General features: G+C 46.0%; 1 protein-coding gene across 2 annotated transcripts; it reads left to right on the top strand.

Annotated features, from left to right (window-relative positions):
• Positions 1-1,092: 1,092 nt before the first annotated feature.
• NOC4L (nucleolar complex associated 4 homolog) lies at positions 1,093-8,902 on the top strand. Of its 2 annotated transcripts, none has more exons than XM_088532487.1 (15): positions 1,093-1,204; positions 1,293-1,413; positions 1,496-1,602; positions 1,808-1,915; positions 2,458-2,607; positions 3,229-3,328; positions 3,584-3,618; positions 3,704-3,754; positions 4,277-4,388; positions 5,043-5,103; positions 5,616-5,726; positions 7,061-7,224; positions 7,985-8,067; positions 8,300-8,413; positions 8,729-8,902. In XM_088532487.1, exons 1-15 carry the CDS (start codon positions 1,097-1,099, stop codon positions 8,843-8,845), a joined length of 1,542 nt encoding a protein of 513 aa, XP_088388613.1. In that variant the 5' UTR covers positions 1,093-1,096; the 3' UTR covers positions 8,846-8,902. The 2 variants fall into 2 exon arrangements, with proteins under 2 accessions (XP_088388613.1, XP_088388614.1); XM_088532488.1 differs by having other exon boundaries at positions 1,808-1,919; positions 2,462-2,607.
• Positions 8,903-22,273: the final 13,371 nt, after the last annotated feature.

Here is a 22,273-nt window from a genome sequence, read left to right as displayed (position 1 = left end):
TACAGGCAAGGAAAACATATCTTTTCTCCTTATTGCTGTATGGGCACCCCAAGGTATCCAGCAATGCAGGTGGCTTAACGAATTACTCAGTCAACTCCTCTGTTTTAAGTAGGATGGACGCCCCGTTCTGTTGAGATCACGAATGTAACACTGGGTCAGGCAGAGTTCCTGATTTCTTTTTCTTTTTTAATTTTGTATCTCTTCTCCTGCTTTGTATTTTTCTCAGACCCTCAGGTCTGCAAATATGAGGGCATTGATATTTTATTTTCACATTGTGTATGAACAAACCTTCTCCTGACCCTGCTGAACCACTGTCTGTGCCATTGCCTATTAGCAGGAAAACTAATAATGTTGGCAATGGGATAGTTGACAATGCAAAGCAAAATGCAATGGTAACCGATAACTGACACTGTGTACAGTATGTTGTTGCGCATCCAAAAATATTGCTTAGTTAGCCTCAGTTTTACTTTACGTGTTTAGCTCTTATTATGTGCATGGGAGTCGTGTGTGGGGGGACGGTGGCGGCAGCAGGGGCGTCGCTGCCCGCGTCATTGTGCTGGTCGGATTCGCTGTCTAAAGAGGCGCTTATTTCTCAGTTAGGTCAGTTACTGAGCATAAAAATCACATTTTTTGCTTTTTTGTTTTCTTTTTGTTTTTTTTTTTATATACCCCGCTCCCCTTCCCCTGTGTGTCTCTCCCAAGCGTGTGTTAGCCAGTCTACCTGTAAATAACTTATGAACATAAGCATTTGTACTTGATCCAGTAGGATTGTAAGGACTAGTGATGTATCCTACCTGAAGGTGTAATAAAGTGTACATTTTTATAACAGCGCCGGCTCCGCCCCTCTCTGCTGCTGCGGCAAGCCCCGCCTCCGCCGGCACGCCCCGCCCCTTTTCGGCGGCAAGCCCCACCTCGCCGCTACGCTCCGCCCATCCGGGCGGCACGCCCCGCCCCTTTCCGGCGGCAGGCCCCACCTCGCCGCTACGCCCCGCCCCTTCCCGGTGGCAGGCCCCACCTCGCCGCCACGCTCCGCCCCTCCCGGCCGCACGCTCCGCCCCTTCCGGCGGCGGCAGGCGCTTCCGGCGGCGCGGGCAGCATGGCGGAGACGCGCGGGGCCGCCGCCGCCGTGGCCGCCTGCGTGGACGCGGTGCTGGGGAGCCGCGGCGGCGCCAACCGCGTCTTCGAGATCCTGGAGCTGCTGGCGGTGCGGGGGGCGCGGGCAGGGCTGGGAGGCGGCGCGGGGCGGCGGGGCCGGTGCCGGTGGGGCCGCCTCACGGCGCCGCTGTCCGCAGGCCGAGGAGCAGGAGGCCGTGGCGTGCGCCGTGCGCGGTTGCCGCCGCCTCTTCGGGGCGCTGCTGGAGCGCGGGGAGCTCTTCGTGGGCCGCCTGCCCGCCGAGGAGGCCGTCCTGGACGGTGAGTCCCGCCGAGACCCCCGTGGTTCGGTTCGGCCTGGCACGGTTCGGCCCCATGGCGCTGAGCGCGCTGCCTCCCGCAGGGCCCTGCAGCGCCGAGGACAAGTACAGGATGTGGATGCGGCACCGTTACCGCAGCTGCCTGGAGTGCCTGGCCGAGCTGCTGGCGCACGAGGCCTTCCAGGTCAAGGTGGGTCCGCGGGGCAGGAGCCCCCGTGTCAGCCCTGGGCGCTGCGGCGCTCCTCGTGCTTGGACTCCTCGGAATAGCGGCCTCCCAGGAAAGGGCATGGGCTCCCTGTGGGAAGAATCCCCTAATCCTTTCTCCCAGTTTTTAAACACTCTCTTTTGGGTCCAGCCGGCAGCTCCTGTTATTGATGTGTGTTTTCCTCCTTAAGGAACTAGCGCTCTGCACCCTCATGAGGTTTGTCGAGTTGGAGATAGGACACCCATTGGTCGAGCCAGAGTGGAAGGGGGGGTTCACTTTTCCCCGTGAGCTTCTGAAGGTAAGTTGCAGAACTTGGAAAATCTCTGCTGTGATTTGCTCCTTGACACAAACCTGTAGTGCTCACGTGCTCCCAGGCTAAAACTTTCAAGGAGGAGGTTTTCACAGGGAGGAGAAACGTGCTGTTATAGAGCGAGCTGTGAAACCTAGGATTTCCAGGAAGGGTCTTGCCCAGGTTCTATCCTGCAAATTTGGGAGCAGCTGCCTTGCATGGGGACTGGCTGGACTCGTGTGACTGGAGGTCACAGCTTTGGGCTTTCTGAGGCTTCCTGGCCTTATTTGATATTGGGACGTGAAAAGTAAACAACTGCCCCTGCTTCACCCACTGTGTTATTTCAAAATAACGTTGTCAGATAGGAGAAACTCATCTGAGAGGTGAGGGGGGCCTCCTAAACTGCCCTGTGAACGTGTACACATGTGTACACACACGTGGAGCAAGCAGGACGCAGCACTTCTGGCTGCATTTCAGAGGGACCTTCACAGCTTGTTGCCTGCTCACGTACTGCTGAGACTGACACTGCTTTCCTTCACAACCCTTTGTAGATAGTTGTTGATGGACTGATCCCCTTAAACGAGGATGCCTCGCTCCTGATCTCTCGCTTCCAAGAATACATGGAATTCGACGACATTCGGTACTTCGTGATGAAGGCCGTCACGGAGAGCATTGGACAAGTCATGCAGAGGACAAAAGAGGTAACAAATTCTTACCAGTGAGGTGGGTCTGGATAAATTTTTGCTCTGAAAGGTTTATTTTGGGGGCGGAGTACAGGAGTGGTGGTGTATGAAAAGTGTTTGGAAGCAAGAGAAATGTGTGCACTTACTTAAATGTGTTTGTTTAAATCTTCATTGTTCACAGGGTCTGTTAAGTTTGGGTAAGATTGTCCTCAGTCTGCAGTGGAGGTAGTTCAAGAAACACTTAGAGCTGTTAGTGCAAAACCTCATGATTTGGGCTGTAGGTTTTGTTTTAATCTTGGCGATTTGGATGGTACAGGCAGCTTTTAAGTATGTACTCCCACTGTTGCATAAGAAAAGCCTGTGTGTGTGTTTTGTTGTTTTTTGTTTGTTTTTCTCTAGTTGGATCCAGTGGTTTTGTTAAACCAGAGTTAGTTCAGATCTACATTTTGTGTTAGGAAAATGAGTAGTATTCTAGGATAAGAGAAGACAGCAGTATGTAGTTTGGCTATTGCTACCTTTCCTTTTCTTTCCTAATTAAATCTATTCGGTTCTTGTGAAACAGAGTAGTATTGAACTCCAGCATGTTTTGCCATCTGATGTGGAGCTTCTTGTTTGAATATATGCTTTTTTTTTCCCTAGAGGCCACTGCCAATATACCAGCAGAACATATTTTCCCTCATTTCACCCATTAACATGCCAAACAAAGAGCGTGACTTGGTCAAGTTTATGGTGAAGCAAGGTTAGTGAGCTTTGTGCTGTGAACTGTGGATGAAAGGAAAAAGCAAGCTTAAGATTTATGTTGTTAAAAGACTCTTAGCCAAGTATGTAATGGAGCCTTAGATAAAATAGTATTTTGGGGGGTTTACATGCCTCGGTTTTAGGTGTTTTATGTGTAACAACTAGTGTGAGGCTTTTCCTGTTTCAAGTAAAACAAGGATCGTATGTTTTTAAACATCCATTTCAAGTTCAGGATCTGTTTTGTCTTTCTTCTTAGAAAACCGGGAGGAGTGGAAAGTGTCAAAGCTGCAGGTAACTTCATTTGGTGATTCAGAGTTGAACTTAACACTTTATCTTCACCAATATACTCAATCCCTTGTTTGCAATTCTGTTTAAGGCACACAAGCAGGCGTTTGAAAAGATGTGGCTCAGTTTTCTGAAGCACAAGGTGAGTGCTGGTTCTGCCACCAATCTGTACTGCCTTCCAATGGCTTCTCCTTCGAGGAGAAGGTGCCTGTCCTTCCATGGAACTACTTGTAAGACCCTGTTGTGCTTTCAGCATTAGATAAGAACACGTTTTTGTTTTTTCTTACAGCTGAGTCACTTTTCTGTTTGATCATTCTTCTGCCTAGAAGCATTTCCTCATATATGATTTATTTCTTCTCTTTCTCCTCTCAGCCTTTCTTTCCCCTGTGAACAAATCTGCTTCTAAGAAGTGACTTGCAGCATAAAGACCTGTTTACAAGTTAAGGGCTCCCACACCCTTTCACTGCTTTCCTCCCACTTTTGCCTCTGAGCTGTGATCGTACTTCAAATTTTGAGTGCCTACTTCTGTAATTCTGACTTAATTATCACTCGTCACTTGCAACCCCTCTCATTTAAGATCTATTGCTCCAGTATGTTCTCTTTTTCTTCTCTGTTGCCTATTTCTCCCTGCATTGATTATTTGACTTTTTTTTGTTCTTCACAGTTGCCCACTGGCCTTTACAAAAAAGTTCTTGTTATTCTGCATGACTCAATTCTGCCTTACATGAATGAACCTACTCTTATGATAGACTTCCTGACAGTGGCCTATGGCATAGGTGAGTAGAAACAACCTTTCTCTCCTTTGTGGGATTCTGCAGCATGGGAGGTACTACTGGAAGGACTGCTGGAGGCAACACCACAGCCTCTTTGGGGAATGACTCAGGACAGAAACGTCCTGGACAAAGAAATAGCTATAACTTTGACTGGAATTAAGCTAAGGAACTAAGGATAATGCTTGTCCTTGGAAGAAAGGAGTTTTTACCTGGGCTTATCAGTGTTTTTTCACATTATTTGTAAGGAAAGTCATATTTCAAGCTTTGGAAAAAGTTGGATAATTAAGTGATTTATTTCAAATGTAGAGTTCAGCCTGCAGAGTGGCTGTCTGGGCTGCATCTGGACACAGATGTGCAGTTTCCTACAGAAGTGTTCTGTCTGAGGAGGACTCTTCCGCCCTGTGTGGTTTTCTTGGGCATTAAAGCAGCATTTTTGTCTCTGTCCTTCAAGTCTATTCTTATGAACTACAATTTAATCTTTGTAAGTAACCTCTGAGCCTCTGGAAGCTTTCATATGATTTTGTCCCTTGACAACCATCACATTGTCACTAATTTCAGGTACTCTGATATTATGTCTGCTGTGCGAAAGTTTTATAATAAAAGAAAGTTGCAGTTGGTGGTTCTCTTTTGTGTTATTATCGGCTCTCTTTCTTACAGGTGGAGCAATCAGTCTCCTAGCCTTAAATGGATTATTTATTCTGATTCATCAGCATAATCTGTAAGTAAACAAAGCATCATATTTCAAGGAATATGGGGTTTTGCTTTTACATCTGTATACTTTGGAATTCCCCCCCTGAGAAAACCAAACTCTTCACAAGAGGCTTGGCTGTTCAAGTGCTGAACAATTTTGATAATATGACTATTTTTTCAGCTGAGCCTAAATGCCCTCCGATCCAGAGTGTTACTGTTTGGCACTTGAAAATCTGTTTTGTTGACCTGATCCCACAGTAAAGCTGTAGTCTTTGGCGTGCCTTTCCCTGGATGCTGTACTGCTGCAGTCAGTGGATATAGCATCACACCCCCAAAACAGCTTAGCAGCACTGCAAGAACAGGAAATTTGCCTTACAGCCTGTTTTTGAGTGCTGGCTGTGGAGAGGAACAAAAGAAAGCTAAACAGCACAGCAGCGGTCTGGGGTCACGTATAATGAATGCACAGAGACATTTAGACACAACGCAGTCCCACTGTACATCACTTATAAGTAACAAATACTGTCTTTTTTTTTTTAATAGGGAATATCCAGACTTTTACAAGAAGCTGTACAGTCTTTTAGACCCTTCTATATATCACGTGAAGTATCGAGCCCGGTTTTTCCATTTGGCTGACCTGTTTTTGTCTTCATCGTAAGTAGCAGGTTGTTTATGTATGTTCATGTATTTTTCTCCGGCTTTTCTGTTGACCTGAGACTGTTCTTACACAGTCCCTGCTGTCCTCCTGCGAGAGAGACTGTTTGGATGTGGCTGCTGGACTGGATTTTTGTTTACTGAGAAAATTGAATCCAAGACTATGCTTGTAATGCTGTGTAATTTTGCAAGTGCTATTTTTGAAGATTTGCCACATGCCCATCTAGTTTCAGAAGATAAAAATGCAGTACGTAATCTGATTTGCAAAATTATGAATGTATTCTGGTGTATATTCCATTTGGCTGAAAGTGATGCTTTTTTTCTTTGGCTTTATGAATATGGAAAAAATAACATTTGCATTTTTTAAATAGACATGGGATCATAAAGCTGTTGATATTTTTGGTCTTTGTGGAGATAAAACATTGGAATATAAAGTGTTTGACAGCCTGCCTTGATGCTGTCGTTTTTTTTGTACACCAGGGAAGAAACCTGGTCATTCAGGGTAACTATCATTTCATCTGCTGTAAAACAAACCAAGAGTAACACTTTAAATTTCAGCATTGACACTTAATAACAAACCTGCTTGTACTCATAGTGTTCTTCGGGATGAGAAATAAGATAACACTACTGTGCACAACAACTGTGCACAACAACTGGGTGCTGTTGTTGAGCCTTGCAGGTGTAGTGAAGTGCAGGGCTGAAGCCTGAGTGGCTGAAACTCATCATTTTTCATCCCAGCTTCTCAGACATGAAGGAGGTGCCTCTATCAGCTGATTATTGTTATAAGTTTGCATTTTTACTTTGCAAATAAGAACTACCCTGCACATATGCATTATACAGCTTTATGTCCCTGCTAACAGCTGCACTGCTTGCTTCAGTCCTGGAGGTACTACATAAATTTAACACCATGGTCCATGTGTTAATTAAACCCACAAAATGCATTAGAAGGATATAATTAAAGTTGTCTGTCCAAGTGCTCAGAAGTTTGTAAAATGACTGAATAAAGACTGCAGTGTGAGTGACCATTACAAGAGCTGTGCTTAGCTACAGCATCTGCTTGGAGTGGTGCCACACATCTGGTTTGAATCACAGGGTGATTTACATTATTCATACACTGTGTAGAAATTGCTGCAAATTATGTTGCAGGCAGCACATAAGGCCATGTGTTACTGCCTGGAACCAGATACTTTTGCTTACAATTTCTTCGTTCCACAGTCCAGAAATATAGAGAGCCCCACTGATCCTTAATGTGATGCGCTGTCAGGGTTGACAGTGTTGCCACCTCTCTTGCTTGGGCTTTTACATGCTGATGTCTTCTCTTCTCTTTCCAAAAGTCACTTGCCAGCGTACCTGGTGGCAGCGTTTATAAAGCGCCTCTCCCGGCTGGCCCTCACTGCTCCTCCCGAGGCTCTGCTCATGGTCATTCCCTTCATCTGCAATCTCTTCCGGAGGCACCCGGCTTGCAAAGTGTTGGTACACAGGCCTAACGGGCCAGAAGGTAAGAGCAAGGGTGGGCTGGGGCTTTAGTGTCCTGCTTTAGTGTCCAGCATAAAGAGCAGGATTGATTTCCCTGGGGGAAGAGGAGAGATCCTAGCCCCAGTTCTAAGATTTAGAAGGATCTCTGTGTCCCTTGGCTTTGCAGAAAGCCTGCAGGCTGCTCCTTCAAATTCTCCATTCAGCTGTGAAGATCTGTCTGTTGTTTTGGACTGCGGGCCTCACTGTTGGCTACGTGGCCTCCAAGTAGGATGCCCTCTGTGTGGCTCTCCAGGCTAAGGGTGCTTGGAGCCAGGCTGAGACAGCTGGACCATACACTGCACTTGTTCACCTCAACACACTGTTAAGCAAAGAAATGAGAAAATAAGCCAAATGCAGAAACCTGAGACCTTCTCATTTTCCATCTACAATGTTTAAGCCCATTGGTTTAGCAGTTTCCTGAGTTGTTATTCATCTGTCCATGGTTTAATCAATTTAGTGTTGAACATCAGTAATGCTTGCTCAAAGTTGTCTGAATTGCCTTTTGCATCACACCATTCCAGTTCTTTGTGTCTTACTTCTGTGCTCTTTTAAAAATAAAGTGATTCTGTAATGCTTCAGTGACTTAGCCATGCTGAGGTGTGTAGCTTGTTGTTGGATCATAAATGTCAGGGGCACTGTCTCACACAGCTCTTGCTGCAGTGCTGCTCCATGTCTCTGTTTGTTCCCTTTCGAATTGTGCACATCATGCAGGAGATGTTACCTCTGCATCTTCCTCTCCTTAGATTTGTCAGAAGATCCATATATTATGGAAGAGAAGGAGCCATCTGAAAGCAGGGCTTTGGAAAGCTCCCTCTGGGAGCTGCAGGTATGTGGAAGAGCCTGTCTGAATTGACTTGAATGTGGAAAGGGATTGTTTATATGTTTGAAGGATGGCTGGAATCTGGATTTATTGGAGCTTTGCAGAACAGTAAACTTGTCTCCTGTGCCAGGTGAATATCTGACTAGCAAGGAAGGGGATAGCTGTGGGGATAGTTGAGTGGATATATGTCACTCCTTTACTCACTAAAACATCTTGTATTTGTTTTATTTTTTTGCAGTCTCTACAAAACCACTATCACCCAGATGTGGCCCAAGCAGCTGCTGTCCTGAACCAGTCTCTGTCAGAAATAGAGGACAACATATCAGGGCTCTTGGAGCTCTCTGCTTGTGAGGTAGCATTGCTGTGCTTGTGTTAGAGTGGGGCAAGAGGAAAAGAGACCGGCTCCTGGGATCCGTAATCGCCTCCAGCAGCTGCTGGGGAGGGAGCTCAGCTGATTTTTTGGTTACCCAGAGCCGGTGAAATGTCTGTTAAATGCAGGAGCACAAGGCAGCAGTGGTGACTGGGATGGCTTATACAAAAAAAGCCTGGAAGGGCTTATTTATTGATGGATCTTTTTAAAGATTAAAGTGAGAACTGGTATCAGTCAGGATGAAAAGCTTCTCCTGAATTTTGCTAATATCTTCTCTCTTTTTTTTTTTCTTTGTAGCTTTTTGATAGAGAAATAAAGAAAAAAAATGCTGATGTGCCCCTGGAGTTTGAGCCAGTGAGAGGTTTGTTTGGGAAGAAGAATGATATCTTTGCAGAGCACTTCACATTAGATTGATATGACCCGTAATAAACACATCTGCACAACTGACTGACCTTGGGGACATTCACAAAACACACTTTTTACTGGATATTTCTGTCTTCTGAAATACCTCTAAGTCGTGAGAGCTGGACTGCTTGAGACAGATGGTGCCTTCTTTAGTGACCGTAGCCAGCATCAGCAGGTGGACTTCTCCTCTTGGCTGCTTGTTTCTGACTCGTGTGTATTGCTGCCTGATGCTTGGAATGGACTTTTCCACTGAGCAAAGTTTTTTGGAGGTGCTTGTGGGCTTCCATTTTTTTTTTCCAAAGCAACTAGAGCTGGCTGTGATCACTGATTGCATGGACAGACCATCCTGCTGCCCTCATGTGGGACTGAGGGAAGATGTGGCCTCTGAGAGCTGTTCTTGTTCCCCAGCTGTGTTAGCTCTACGCTAGCCCTGGCAGCCTGCTTGCCACAAGTGACCTCAATGTATAGCTGTAAACACCCGTGGATATTTTATATATGCTTTTAAACTATCCTCTGATGTTTAACTTCCATGTATTGGTCTTAACTTTCCCATGTTCCAGATGCTGGAAGCTCATGTTTGTCAGAGATAGCTCACAGATTATGCTCAATAATTCCATCTGTGACATGCGGCATGTGTTCCTTCATGTACATCTATCTCATGCTGTAAAATTGCCCAATCTAAAATTGAGGTTTAGAAATGAGCATAATCTAGGTGATGTAGGGATCTACCTGCTTAGCTGCAGTGCAGTGGGAGGTAGATCTAATCCTTGATTTTTTTTGCTGCAGTGGTAAGCAGCTTAATGTAGTTTTGCTTGCAGCTTGCAAGCCTCATAAGAACTCCAGCAGGTGTATACCCAAGTGCCAAGCAAGTTTTAAGTAGTGTCAACTGATGCCAGGTGGATTTAACTCAGACTTCTATATTTTGAAAGGTGATGCAGAAGTTTCTTCTGATAGTGTTTCCCAAAATATTAAATGTTTCTATCTTGGTTCCTGTTGCAGTGCTTGTTAAGAATGCAGATAGATTAACTGAACACTTGTTTCTTTGTACCATTTTTAATAATTTATTCTTGTCTCTCCAGACTTTTTACTCTGCTTACAGTATTTTGAAATCATAATCTGTAAAGGAGAAAAATGTCGTCAAGAAAATGAAGCCAAAGGAAGCTATTTTTTTGCAGACAAGGCTGCTTAAAGTCAAGGAAAACTGCAGCTGTCATAAAGACACTAGGTGCTAGGTTTTCCTTGTCCTTGTCCAGTTTTCTTCATGCATCCAGACAATGAATAGATAATGGATCATATATTTACAATGAAATCATTTTCTCATTTCTTAAACACGTACTCTGTCTTTTCTGTGATACTTTTGAATTCAAGTGAGGGGATTCTAGGGTCCTCTAGGTGCTTTTTTAAAAATCCCATTCTGTTCTGTTTTGTGAAAAAGCAGGTCTGTCTCCTCCCTGGCCAGCCACGTTTCTTTATCCTTTGACTTCTGGTGTCTGGTAAGAAGGTGCAATGGTTGAGATGATAGCCTCCAACTTGAGACACTTCAGTTCAAGTTCCCCCGAAGCCTTGTGTTTCAGCTCTAAAATGCATTTCCCAATATCATATGTATGTTGTGTTTATGTGTTTGCTAAACATTTTGAAGTCCTCTGATAATACTGAGGTCCACCTAAGTACCTTAGAAAGATGTAAATCAGAGTGTATTCTTTGAGATAAGATGATATACCTTGGAAATATATATATATATGTATATATATGAATACATTTCTCTGTGTCTTTTTATGGTACTCAGATTGGCTCAGTTTCCTCAGTGAAGTTCCTGAGGGGTAATGTCTTTTAAAACTTTCATAATACTGACCCTCTGGAGTGTTGTGACTCTTTTTATATTGCCTAAAAATAAACTATTTGTACATTTACCAGTGAAGTTCTCATGTTGTTGAAAATGAGGGATTGGTTGGGTTTTGTACCTGGAGGAGGGCGAGCAGAGTCTTTCTGTTAGCTCAGCATCCTGATGGCTGCTTGTGTGGGGTGTGTGTTGTCCGTACACTTGGAACAGGGGTGTTGCTAGGAATAAGTGGATGTTGCTTATGAACAGGGCAAACACTGGGAAGGCACCTGCATCTTCAACATTTCAGTAATGGCAGATCTGAAGCCCTGCATTACATTTAACAGGACTTGGCTGAACCAGCAAGGAATTTTGTTTTTTAAAGGTGTTTTTCCAGTGTCTTGTGTGCTAGCCCACTGCAGCTCCTGCAGGTGTTGACATGGAGGGCTGTGCTCACACTGCACGAGTTCAGATTTCTCTGTATTTTTAGGTGCCGAACTGAGAATCGGGTTAGTGCTTGACTTCAACCTTGTGTTAACTCTGATGTGAGTTAATAATTATTTAGCAGTGATGCCAAGCAGGACCAGCCGCAGCCACCCTGCATGTGGGTGCTGCACAGGCAGAACCCACAGAGTGCCTCTTTGGAGGAACACAGCCCAAAGCCTTGAAGGTCTTTTAAAGATGCCGTCCCCAATCTCTAGTGCTCTGCTTGCCTAAAAAGCTGCCTTAAACCAGCCTTTTCCTGGAGATGATTTTAAGACTCTGTCTGTCCTTGAAAAACATTCTACCTACTTTTTTATCAAGCCTTTATCTTTAAACTTTGACTTCCTCTCCCCTCAGTAGGAGGCATCAGGAAAAAAAATCAGCAGTTATAAATATTAAGTTTCATCTGCACTGAGCGAACAGCCCTTATCAGGCTGCACAGCCGCTGCTGCTGTGGCTGCACGGGTCTCCGCAGACCGCAGATTACAGATGCTTTAATCATAGTGCACGTTAACTGGAAGGCCAGAGTGAAGTACCAGGCAGAAAGCGCATAAGTCACTCCTGTTATTATTTGATTTTTATCGGGTGTTGGAAGAGGGAGAAGGTTGTATTGTTTTTGTTATTGAGTTGTTCCACAGAGCACAAAAGGCAGTTTTAGGAAAACACTGCCTCTGTCCCCTCTCTAGCCCTCATTTCCCCCATCCGAGGATGGCGATGAGGCCTCTTCATGTTGCAGTAGGCTGCCTTTGGTTTATTTTCTTGAGATTCTGTTCATTTGCAGCTTGTTCAAAATCCTCCCAGCCTGAAGGTAAAAAGATAGAGCTGCTCTCTGGAGTGTGATGAGATTTATCTTGTGCATTAAAGATCCAGGTGACTGTGGTGGGTCTGTTAATCAGCTTAGGTTTGTACCACAGACACATTCATTGGGGGAATAGAGGGAGGTGTATGTTTTAAATCCAGAAATAGATGGGGGCAGAAGTGCATGAACCAGCTGGAGACCTGGGTCAGGCTTCTTGCAAATACAGGGGTTCCTGCTCCGGGGCAGAGCTGGGGCTGGTGCCTCTCCTCTTCCAGCATGGCTGGCTGTAGGTACTTGGTTGCAGACTCCAGGTCTGCCAAGGAGCTGGACTCATGTGGAAATACCTGGCACTCAGCACACACTCAGGTATCTCAGCTGAGTGAGGAATGGCCCAGCAGGCCATTCCATGGCCCTGCCTCTTCCTAACTGCTTGCCATCCAGGTCTGCTCCTCTAAAGTGGAGGCTGTCCCCCTGCACCCAGTGAGAGGATGTGAGAGCAGGATGGTGAGGCTACCTTATTTTCCCATCATTTTCCATGCCAATATCCTCAAAACACAAGAGAAAAACTGAGCTTTTTGAGAACATCAGCCACTTTGGAGCACAGCTGAGATCTCCAGCCACTTTGTTTAGATATGGGGAGTGCCATGGGTCTGGCACAGACACACTGCTGGGTCCTGGGGAGGTAGAGCTCTTGCTCTTTTCACGATTACTCACTCTGGGTTTGGTAGCTGGAGGGTGCCCTGCAAGACGAGCATGAGCTCTTGGTCGGCTGCAATTCCGACCTCTCTCCCTGCCTAAGAAACAAGCCCAGCAGCCGGGACGCTCCAGCTGAGGACGCACACGCAGAGGATGTGGGCACCAGTGAGTTAAAAGCTGAAGGTTTCCCAGCCTGCTGGCATCCCTGTTTTGTTGACAAATGAACAGAACAAGCCTTATCATAAAGAGCGGACTGCAGTCCTCCTAATGTAGCTCCGCTCGCGCTAAAGATAATTGATGCTTTAATAACACTGCTCACTACCCAGGACATCGTGGCTGGAGTGCTTATGTGAGCAGCAGCATCAACCGCGGCTGGATGTATTTAACTTTTATCAAGTATTAGGTGTACTTCTGGGATGGATGGAGATCTCTGCTGGTGCGTGGCCCTTCCAAGCCAAGATCCCTGCGAGACCAGGGTGATGGCCCTTCCTATGAGCTGGTGGTTACTGCTCAGGGGGCTTTGGGCCTCATGCTCTGAACTACTGGTATAACCTGAAGAGACACAGAGGTGCTGGGCACTGGGTGAACTTCTCAGAGGGCTGCGTGGCTCCTATGCAACCTGCCAGGTTGTGCCGTTCGGCTGCAAAGCCCAGAGCAGAACGTGGAGGAGCGGCCTGGGGCCTGTGTTCCCACCAGGGTGGCCTGAAGCCCCAGCAGTGCTTTCCTGCTCCGTGCAGGGCTGGTGGCCTCACAGTGGGAGAAACGGGTGGCAACTGCCCTCTCTTGGCTGTACTTTGGGGGCAAGGTTGAAAGCGGCTTGTGGCTGATGACAAGCCCGTGTTGTTGCCCTGGCCTCATCTGAAAGGGGACAAGGAAGAGACAAGGGGAACCCGGCACAGCGCGATGGGGATGGAGAGACCCAGGGGGGGCTGAAACTGGGGCCCTGAGGGTGAATTTGTCCCCCAGCAGCCCCAACACAGGGCTGTTGGGTGGGAGCTGGGCCAGTAAATGGGGGGGCTGGTGACCACTAGAGGACGGTGCTAGAGGACGGTGCAGGCCGGGCCAGGCTGCACGCTCATGGACACAGCGCAGCCGCCTCAGCACCAACTTCAATGGAGGCCTCCAGTCCCTGCAGATTAATGACAAATAATAAGGAAAAGAAAGAGGAATAACCAATTAAACACTCATCCCTGCCACCCATCAGGAACTGCCCCTTCAGTCTCTCATGTGACGAATCATAACGGCTTCCTTGATGCTTTGCTGAGTACAAATAAAATAGAGGAGATATTTGGATTCTGCTTCCACTTTAGGTGTTTCTACCATCATTCATCATTGCTATATCTACACTGGATCTCACTTTATTTTATCGCTGCTTGGAGTCCCATTATGAAAGTGAGATTAAAATAACTACATAATAAAACTCCAGATTAAACTGAAAATACGGTAGATCTGTCAGAGCTGTAGTAAGATAATAATTAAGCTACATGAATGCAGTATTTCATTGAACAAGAGTGATAAAATGTGTTGATTCACAGCACAGTCCTGTGTCCATTTTGATACAATAACCATAGCTACAGTTCAGTCGCAGTTTGTCTCTTGCAAAGATCTCTCTTGAATTTGCAACGTATTGCATAGTTTCTGTTTGTTTTTATAACTTCCACATGGTTAAAAATCAGCCCTTTCTCAGGAGATGAGAGGTGCTGGGTGCTGAGGTGAGTGTTGCTGGTTGTAAGGTTCTCTCTTGAGGAGCACTAGGGGAGGACAAGGTCCTAGCTAGGCCCTCTCTGCTCTCCTGGGAGAAAGGTGAGATGTGACATGATGTCTCTGCAGGTCCTGGTTAAGGAGGGTGTAAATGTGAAGGAGTGAGGGCTGGTGCTCGCAGCTGCCCCTGCTTCGTGCAAGGAGCTGGGACCAGGGCCACCTCCGGTACGTGGAGCTGGTGTCACTCGCTTTGCAGCCAGGTCACCCAGGCCTTAACGGGGAGCCCCATCCTGCCAGCAGCTGTGATGTGACCTGCGGTGGTTCCCTTGAGCCCTCGTCATAGCTCTGCCCCGAAGCCCTTGGGAGAGCATCCCCAGAGGCGAGAAGGCCCCGAGCTGGTGGTCGGAAGCCCAGCAGGTCGCAATCCCAGGTTCCTGGGACAGGCTCTGAGCCAGCTTGTGCCAGGAGAGAGCAGGAGTGGGGTGCTCTGTGGCCTGGAAGGAATGGTTGATTTCCTGGGCTTAAATGTGCGGGGTAATTGCTCATTTTTCCATTTTTTTTTAATGTGATTTGATTGTGAGTTATGTTTCCTGCATTTGTAATTAGAGGGCAGCGCAGATGGTGGCGGCTTGGTCTGAAGTGCTGCAGCCTTCACAGCAGCTCATGAGCAGAAGGGCCACAATGCTGTGAAAACACCCAGGGAGCTGCTCCAACAGAGACCTGCAGTTTCCAACAGTCCAGGGCAGATTTTTAGGTGGTTGCAGTGACACTGGCTGGGATAGGAAACCCATCCTGCCCATCCTCAGAACACACTGGCCTCGGGGCCATCTTTGCAGCCCGTGTGGCACCTTGCAAAGCTTTTGAGGGACAAACCTGGGAAAAACAGCAGGAGCTTTAGTGAAGGGTGAAATGACTCGGCGGCTCTCTGGGCCAGCCGGGTGCTCCTGGTCATCAGCTTCCAACCTGCCTAGTGATGTGCAGGAAAAAGGTCTCATAACAATAGTGAATCATAATCCTATTTTTAAAAGAGGAGGAAAAAAAAAATCTTCCTAGAAAGCTGCTTAAATATGTTTTAGGCTTCGGTTTGTGTCATGCGCATCCTTTTCCATAGCTTAGTTTTTACGTTATTATTGCAAGGAAAGGCAGTGTTGCCCGCAAGGCTCTTGCTGCTGTCCTGGTCCTTGGCTGCTGGGTGTCCCCAGCGGTGCCACGAGCAGCAGAGCCGGCCCTGCGCTACACTGGGCTTGCTGCTGCCTCCCCATGGCTGGTGGTGGCAACCCACATGGGCTTTTTACTTATTTATTTCTTGGCTCTTTAAAATGGCTATACTTCAAGCTCTTCCACTTGCAAAAAGCAGCCAAAAATATAAAGAAATATATTTACAAAAGCATACGCATGCATTATTTAAGGCAGCAAATAACAAAGAAGAGAGAGCACAGAGTAATTCAGTCTCATTTTTCCCTGTTTTAAGATGGCTCAAGTTTTCCTCTTACTGTTTATGGTGTTCATGCTCCTATCCAAACTACTACCCTCTTAAAATACATCCCACAGGGCTGTTTTCTCCCTAAATCACTGACAATAAACTTATTCATTAAAACCATAGAAAAAACATGCAATATCCACCCTGGCCCATTACACAGTTAGCTCTTGATTTGTTTAAAATAAAGACGACACTGAATTTCAGAGACAGCAAATCTGATTTTTTTTTTTTTTGCCCTCTGCCCCTCTCCCTTCAAATGACTGTTTCTCATGGCAGTTAAAAAAAAAAAAGAAATCATCTTACTCTAATAAGTGTTCTATATCATAAGGGATGTTCTGCGTGCTCATCCTAGAAGGCTGCTTCCCAAGGACAGCACAGAAAGAGTGGGATGGGGGGGGGGAAAAAAGACATGGAAGAGTGTTTTTTGTGTTTTTTTTTTATTATTAGTATTTATTTGCATTTCTCTTTTCTGTTAGGACTATTACTACTTGTCACTGTTTCACAAGTATATTAGCAATGAAAAATGTAAGTAGGTATGTATATATACGCGCACACACACATATATATACACACACACACACACACACACATATATGTTCATATATGTATATACACACACTTATATATGTATATATAACTATATATTTTAAATATATATACACACATAGATACAGTGTGAGACGTTCCTGACGCAGAGCTGTTTTGTAAAGCTAATTACAGTAACTGCATTCTCAAATGCCCCATTCGTGCCTGCTGCCTCCGTGTTCGGCGGATGCGGAGGAGCTGGGGCCGGTCTGGCAGCGAGAGCTGTGTTAGTGGCCATGGACGGGGCCTGGGCAGGAGCTGGGGGAAGCGCAGGTCACGTGGAGGCCCTGAGTTTGTCAAACGGCAAATACTTTTTAAGAGCCTCATCATAAGGCAAGGAATTCCATTTCCTGGTCTTATTACAGCTGTCCTTAGGTGAGAATTGAATCATGGCATCCAATTTTCTGTTAAATTTCTGCCTGTGGTACGGAGTGTGCTCAGCTCTGCGTCCCACACTTGGCATGGCTGCCGCAAACACGAATTCATGGCATCCTGTGTTAGCTCTGCTTTTCTATTTTCTTACCAAAGAAACCTGTGGCCTGATTTGGATTTCTTTTTGTAGGTTGTTCTCCTTTTGCACCCCGGACTTAGTGGCGCTACCATGGTGGGGCAGTGAGTGCGTGGAGAACACAGATACTCTGGTGGGAGAATGAACATTGCACCGAGCCGAAAAGGAAACCAGGAGCGCGCGAGGTGGTGGCCGAGCAGAGCGGCAGGTGAAGACACAGCCTCAGGGCAGCGCATGGGGGACATCCCAGTGCCGGCTGCAGTGGGACCAGGTGTCAATGATATTTAATTCTGGGGCCAGTCTGGTTGTCTTTGCCATTATCTTCACAGCTGCAGCTTTCGACTCATGCTTTTTCATCTTTGGGAACAGCTGGGCCAGCATATTAAAGTGCAATATTTATTTTTATGGGATTTGTGCATTTAATTAGCTGCTGTTGTGTGGCGAGGAGCGGGGCACGTCCCTGCCCTGTTTGCGGCACCGCAATAAAGAAGCCGGGTGCATCCATCCCCCCCTGGCCCTGCCCTTCATAGGAGCCCGGGCTTGGCAGGCTCTGGGCTGCGTCGAGCAGGGAAAGAGGAGGATTCAGCAGTGACTTGAAATGTCAAATCTGTGTGTTCGCGGTTCCTGCTTTGCTATGTGTTAGTGTGGCTGAACAATGAGTTAAATTAATTCCAGTATGAACCATAACCTTGATGTCCAGTATACCAGGAATAATAAATTTCAATTTACATGCTCACTTTAAAGAGATTCCTCAACTTAATTAAAATGAATTATTCTTCCTAGAGCTGAGCTATCTGCTTGAGAAAGGAGGGAAGAGAACCCTGTGTGGTACCAGCCCCAGGCTTCATGATAAAGGTTTTTCCTGTCATGTGGCAGCTGGGGCTTTTTTATGGAAAAAACAATAAAATTTTGATTCAAAGCCTTAAATCTTGATATCGTGGCTAAAATGTCTAATGAAGTCCCCTTCATGTCCCTGCAGATAAAAGCAATGACAGTTCTTGCTGAAACAGCCTCTTGGGCTCCCGGGGTTAGAGAAGTCGGGACCCGAAGGTGAGGCAGGGATGGGAACAACGGCAGGTTGGTGACTGCGCTTGCTGAGATGCTCTGCACGCTGCGAAGAAGCAGCATTTTAACCTTTTTATTTTGGTTGGGAATGGTTGGGAATGAGGGAAGTGCCGGCCGCGTTTGCTGGCCCGTTACGCTTTCACCCAAGCTGACATCCTCAGCACTGGTGCTGAGGTTCAAAATGCAGCAGGAAACCAGCAAACACAGAGGTCAAAAGTGTGCAAGCTCCCAGGGAAGGCTCTGCTGGCAGCAGTGGCATGTTTTAAGGCTGAGAGAGGAGACAGAAGTGATTTCCATGAACAAGCATTTGATGATCATTATGTGAAGGCGACGTGGCATGTCTGGCAAGCCCAGCACAAAGTGCAACTCATTTGCAAGCTCCTGATGGTCACGCACTGTGACTTACCATCAAAGCAGGGAGCTGTCAGTGTCCCACTGCGCCCGGGTGGCCGGGGCTCTGATCACCCCCCGTAATTGCTGTCTCTGCAGCAGGCTGCACCGACCGGGGTGAGAGGCTTCAGTGCCGCTCCGGGCTGTAATCACTGCCAGCCTCTCCCAGCAATACCCAGGGGAGCTTTTGCAGGTGAGACTTGCTGCATTTGCCTCTTCCACTGCAGGAGCCCAAGCTACACGTTATGCAGAAAACAGTCCCCTTGGGGTAACCTGCAAGGGAAATTTGCTGTGGCATCGGGCTATACAGAGCCCCAGTGCTGGTCCCTGCTGATGCACGGGTGCTCAAGCTGATGCGGTGGCAGGGGACACTCCTGGAGAATGGATTAAAAGCCCTCAAGCATCTCTCTGCTCTGAGCACTATTGCTCTATCCTACAGGATTCATCAGGAACGCTGCTGGTGTTGACAGTGCTCAGCACCTTATAGCAAAGGCAAGGAAAAAATAAGGCAAAAAAAATGGTTTTCATAACCTGAGAAAAATGATTGGGTTAATTAAAGAGTACAATAGAAACTGCAAATGCATGGAAGCAATGCGAGAGAAACGGAGCTAGCACACTACGAAAGTGGTTTTGCTGTCTGGAACGACAGAATTGCTGTTTTGGGAGCACATCTAGTGCTGGTGCTTAGGCCAAGCAACTGCACAGGGGTCAGAGCAGCCTTAGTTTTGGGGGAGATTTCTGGAAACTTGTGTGTATAGCCAAATTAGGGTAATTACCCCCCCTCAAAAAAACAAGTACAAGAGGTATGCACTATGTATGTATTAGCTCTTTCATTGGTAGCACACGCTGCTGTATCTTGTGTAAATAATCCTGGGTGCTTTTCTCATGCTCAAGCCCACCTCTGGCAAAATCCTCCCAGGGGCACAGGATTTACTGCAGCCCCTCTTGATCTGACATGTATCAGCTCCCAGGCTGTTACAACGCCCTCTTTTTCCTCCTCTAAAACTTATCTTTCTTCTTCATTTTAAAAAATAAAAATTAACTTGCTGTTCATCTTTTATTTCCTTTTCTTGCTCTGAGCAGTGAGTGATTAGAGCTGCATTGCACTGCAGAAATTACAATATACCATTTCTACAGTTGAATCTGCACACGTATAATATCTTCAAAAAATAACAAGCTGCTCTAAGGGAAATTAATTATCCCACTGGGACAGTTATTATTCTGGAACAAAGGCTCTCCGTTTTCTCTGCCAGCTTTCATTGTGCGCATTTCTTTCATATTAAGTGTCGGTCACATATTCCAGCCCTTTTCTTTGTGGCTGGAACATAAATAATGATGAGTTTAAAGAAGTGTAAGTCTGTCCTGGAACCTCTTACAGATCTCAGGAGAACAGTAAGAAACTTTTAAAATAAGTCAGAGTGCAATCTGAAGATCCGTTTTGGTCGCTATATATCACTGTTGTTCATCAAGCCAGTTCAGCCCATCATGTTTCATTTTCCTTAGCTATTTTTTCTGAGCTGCTGCTGCTTCCTCTGGGGCACATGACTCCATTTATCATAATAAGCGTTTATTAGCTGGGCTGGCATCCTAGCCTCTACCCACGCTCTAGCCATCATATTTAAGGCAAGATTTTGTTTTTTCGCACAAAGGATGGCCCTGCAGAATGTGCTATAGGCTGCATTTAACACCTGCACATGGTTCTCAGAAGTTGGCTCTAGGACTGCCAGGAACAGGCTTCATTGGTAGCATCTTGCCTACATCACAAGGTAACTTATATAGCCGTATGAAGGGAACTTAAAGGAAAGAAAAAGCAAGCAAAACCTGTCACATCACTTCTTCCAAGAGCCCATGTGTCCTTCTGCATCACTAGCTCTTCCTGTGTGCAAATAAGTGAGAATTCCCTGGGTCCTGCAATTCCCCTGAGGAACGTTCCTATAGCCAACACACGAAAGAATTTAACGGGATCATATTTAAAAGCAGGGCAAGGTCTTCCATGCTCTCTGTGAGCTATCAGCCAGCTTTTTCTGATATTCCTCTTGTTTTTCGGTCGTTCTTGCGAATGGCCTGAGCTGGGGCCATGGAGCCCCTTGCTGTGGCAGGGAGGCTCCCGTTGGCCTCCGGAGCTTTCCTGGGCTCTCCAGGCACCCCTGGGAATTTTGGGCCTCGCTTCTGCTGCTTTTGCTTTAATGTCCTGAGGTTGGGTTTCCATTGTTTTAGAAAGACATTTTCATTTTACAGATCACAAACTTGAGATGGGATATTAATATTCCTATATTTTCTATGATGTTATAAAGGGAAATAAAAGAGATTTTGTCACTGTGCAGGTAAAATTTCCCCCAGTGCAAAGCGGGAGATGCACAAAACCCCTCCTCACCAGCAGCCAACACCTATTATCGATTTTCACATGTATTTGGAAGAGCTTTTGCAGTGAAGGTGAATTACAAGGATTCTTGCTGAATCTGTGACAGATACAAATACATCATCATCCTTGGCTTTTCTGCTGAACCTAATCAAAGATATTGTTTATTAAAATCCCATTGTCTCCGAAGCAAAGAACAAGGACAAGCTTCTCTGTAGTGATTTAGTGCCTGTGACAGCCCCGTGTAAAGATTTATTATGGCCAGTGGGAAGTGCAAACATGCAATGCCCAAGTCATTACTTTTAATTTGCTGCTTCTTTAAAAAATGCATATACAAGGCTAAAACCCAAGTCCTTCTTTACAGTTCAGTGTCATCCTTTCCCAGCAAGGGGAGGAAGAGAAACATAACCCTCCACCTTCTTTTCCAACTGAGGAAGGGCAATACGGTTTAGCTCATACATTTAAAGGCAGACTACACAAGCTAATGCTACACAAGCATTCTTAGACTAGAAACTGATCGAAAAAAATGAAAAATTGGACATAAAAATGTAAATGCTCACATATTTAATGTATCCAGTTGTACCTGTGATCTTCTCTGAAAGGATCTGTCAGAGATTCTAGGAGGAAAATGGGGGCTGCTTCATATAGCGGGGTCACAAATGGACATTCCTTAGTGCACAAAGCAAGCTCCACAACATAGATTATAGAGCTAATTAAAGAAGTGACGTGCATTTTTTTTCTTGAAGTAATGATTTCTTTTTCTTTCTGAAATAATTTTATTAAGGTTTCAGGAGCTGCAGTAATAAATAAAGCACAAAGATAAACGAGACAGCACAATTAACAAATGTAGTGATTTAGCCCTCTGAGCTCTTAAACTGCTTATCTAATCATATTCAGCGTTAAAAATCTTCTTTTGTAATAGTTGCAAGTCAGTTAGGAAAATGACTTTAATAGTCGCGATTTCTCCAGGAGGACCCTGTCTTCTCGCCCTGCAGCCTCGGGAAGGGCGTTTGTAGGAAAACACCATCATTTCTGTACGTGGGTTTCCCTTCCTTCTCTGCAGGGCTTCTCGCAGCTGCCCACCGTAGCTGGGGACCTTGGCCATGGAGCATCTCCTGCCAAGGAATGGAGAGCTTGTCTTGCAATAACTAACTCCCTTATTCCTCTGTGCATTCCTCCTGCCCGTTCGGCTGTGAGACAAATGGGAGAAGGTGCAGACCTGATGCAATCATTTCCATCAAGGTGCCACAGAAGTCACTGATGGATTAGCAAGAGGCTGGCTTTTAAGTAAGAGAAATTCTTTGGTAATCACCAGAAGCCCTTGATTGCTTTGGAAATCACTGAGGCTGATAACTGATATTACACTGCTGTGCAGAGAGCCTGTGCTATTTAAACCATGCTTTAATTGGCTATTTCTGATGCAGCAATACAAATGGACCGTATTGTGGGCCACCCTTAGCCTCTGCTCTGTTTTCAGGCTTGTCACTAATTCGTCTTTTTACCGTACATCAAATGAGGCAGGAAGAGGAATAACATCCATAGTTTTACATGG

This window comes from Tinamus guttatus, unplaced genomic scaffold (assembly GCF_059628265.1).
Source record: "Tinamus guttatus ecotype Peru unplaced genomic scaffold, ASM5962826v1 Tinamus_guttatus_pri_ptg000459l, whole genome shotgun sequence".
NCBI lineage: Eukaryota > Metazoa > Chordata > Aves > Tinamiformes > Tinamidae > Tinamus > Tinamus guttatus.
This window is presented reverse-complemented; position numbering and strand designations above follow the sequence as displayed.

Excerpts from the sequence above, each read along its gene's own strand:
- NOC4L (XM_088532487.1), top strand. The coding sequence starts at position 1,097 with ATGGCGGAGACGCGCGGGGCCGCCGCCGCCGTGGCCGCCTGCGTGGAC. Across the intron at positions 1,603-1,807 it reads ACGAGGCCTTCCAGGTCAAG|GAACTAGCGCTCTGCACCCT; the intron begins GTGGGTCCGCGG and ends TTCCTCCTTAAG. Across the intron at positions 8,414-8,728 it reads TGGAGCTCTCTGCTTGTGAG|CTTTTTGATAGAGAAATAAA; the intron begins GTAGCATTGCTG and ends TTTTCTTTGTAG.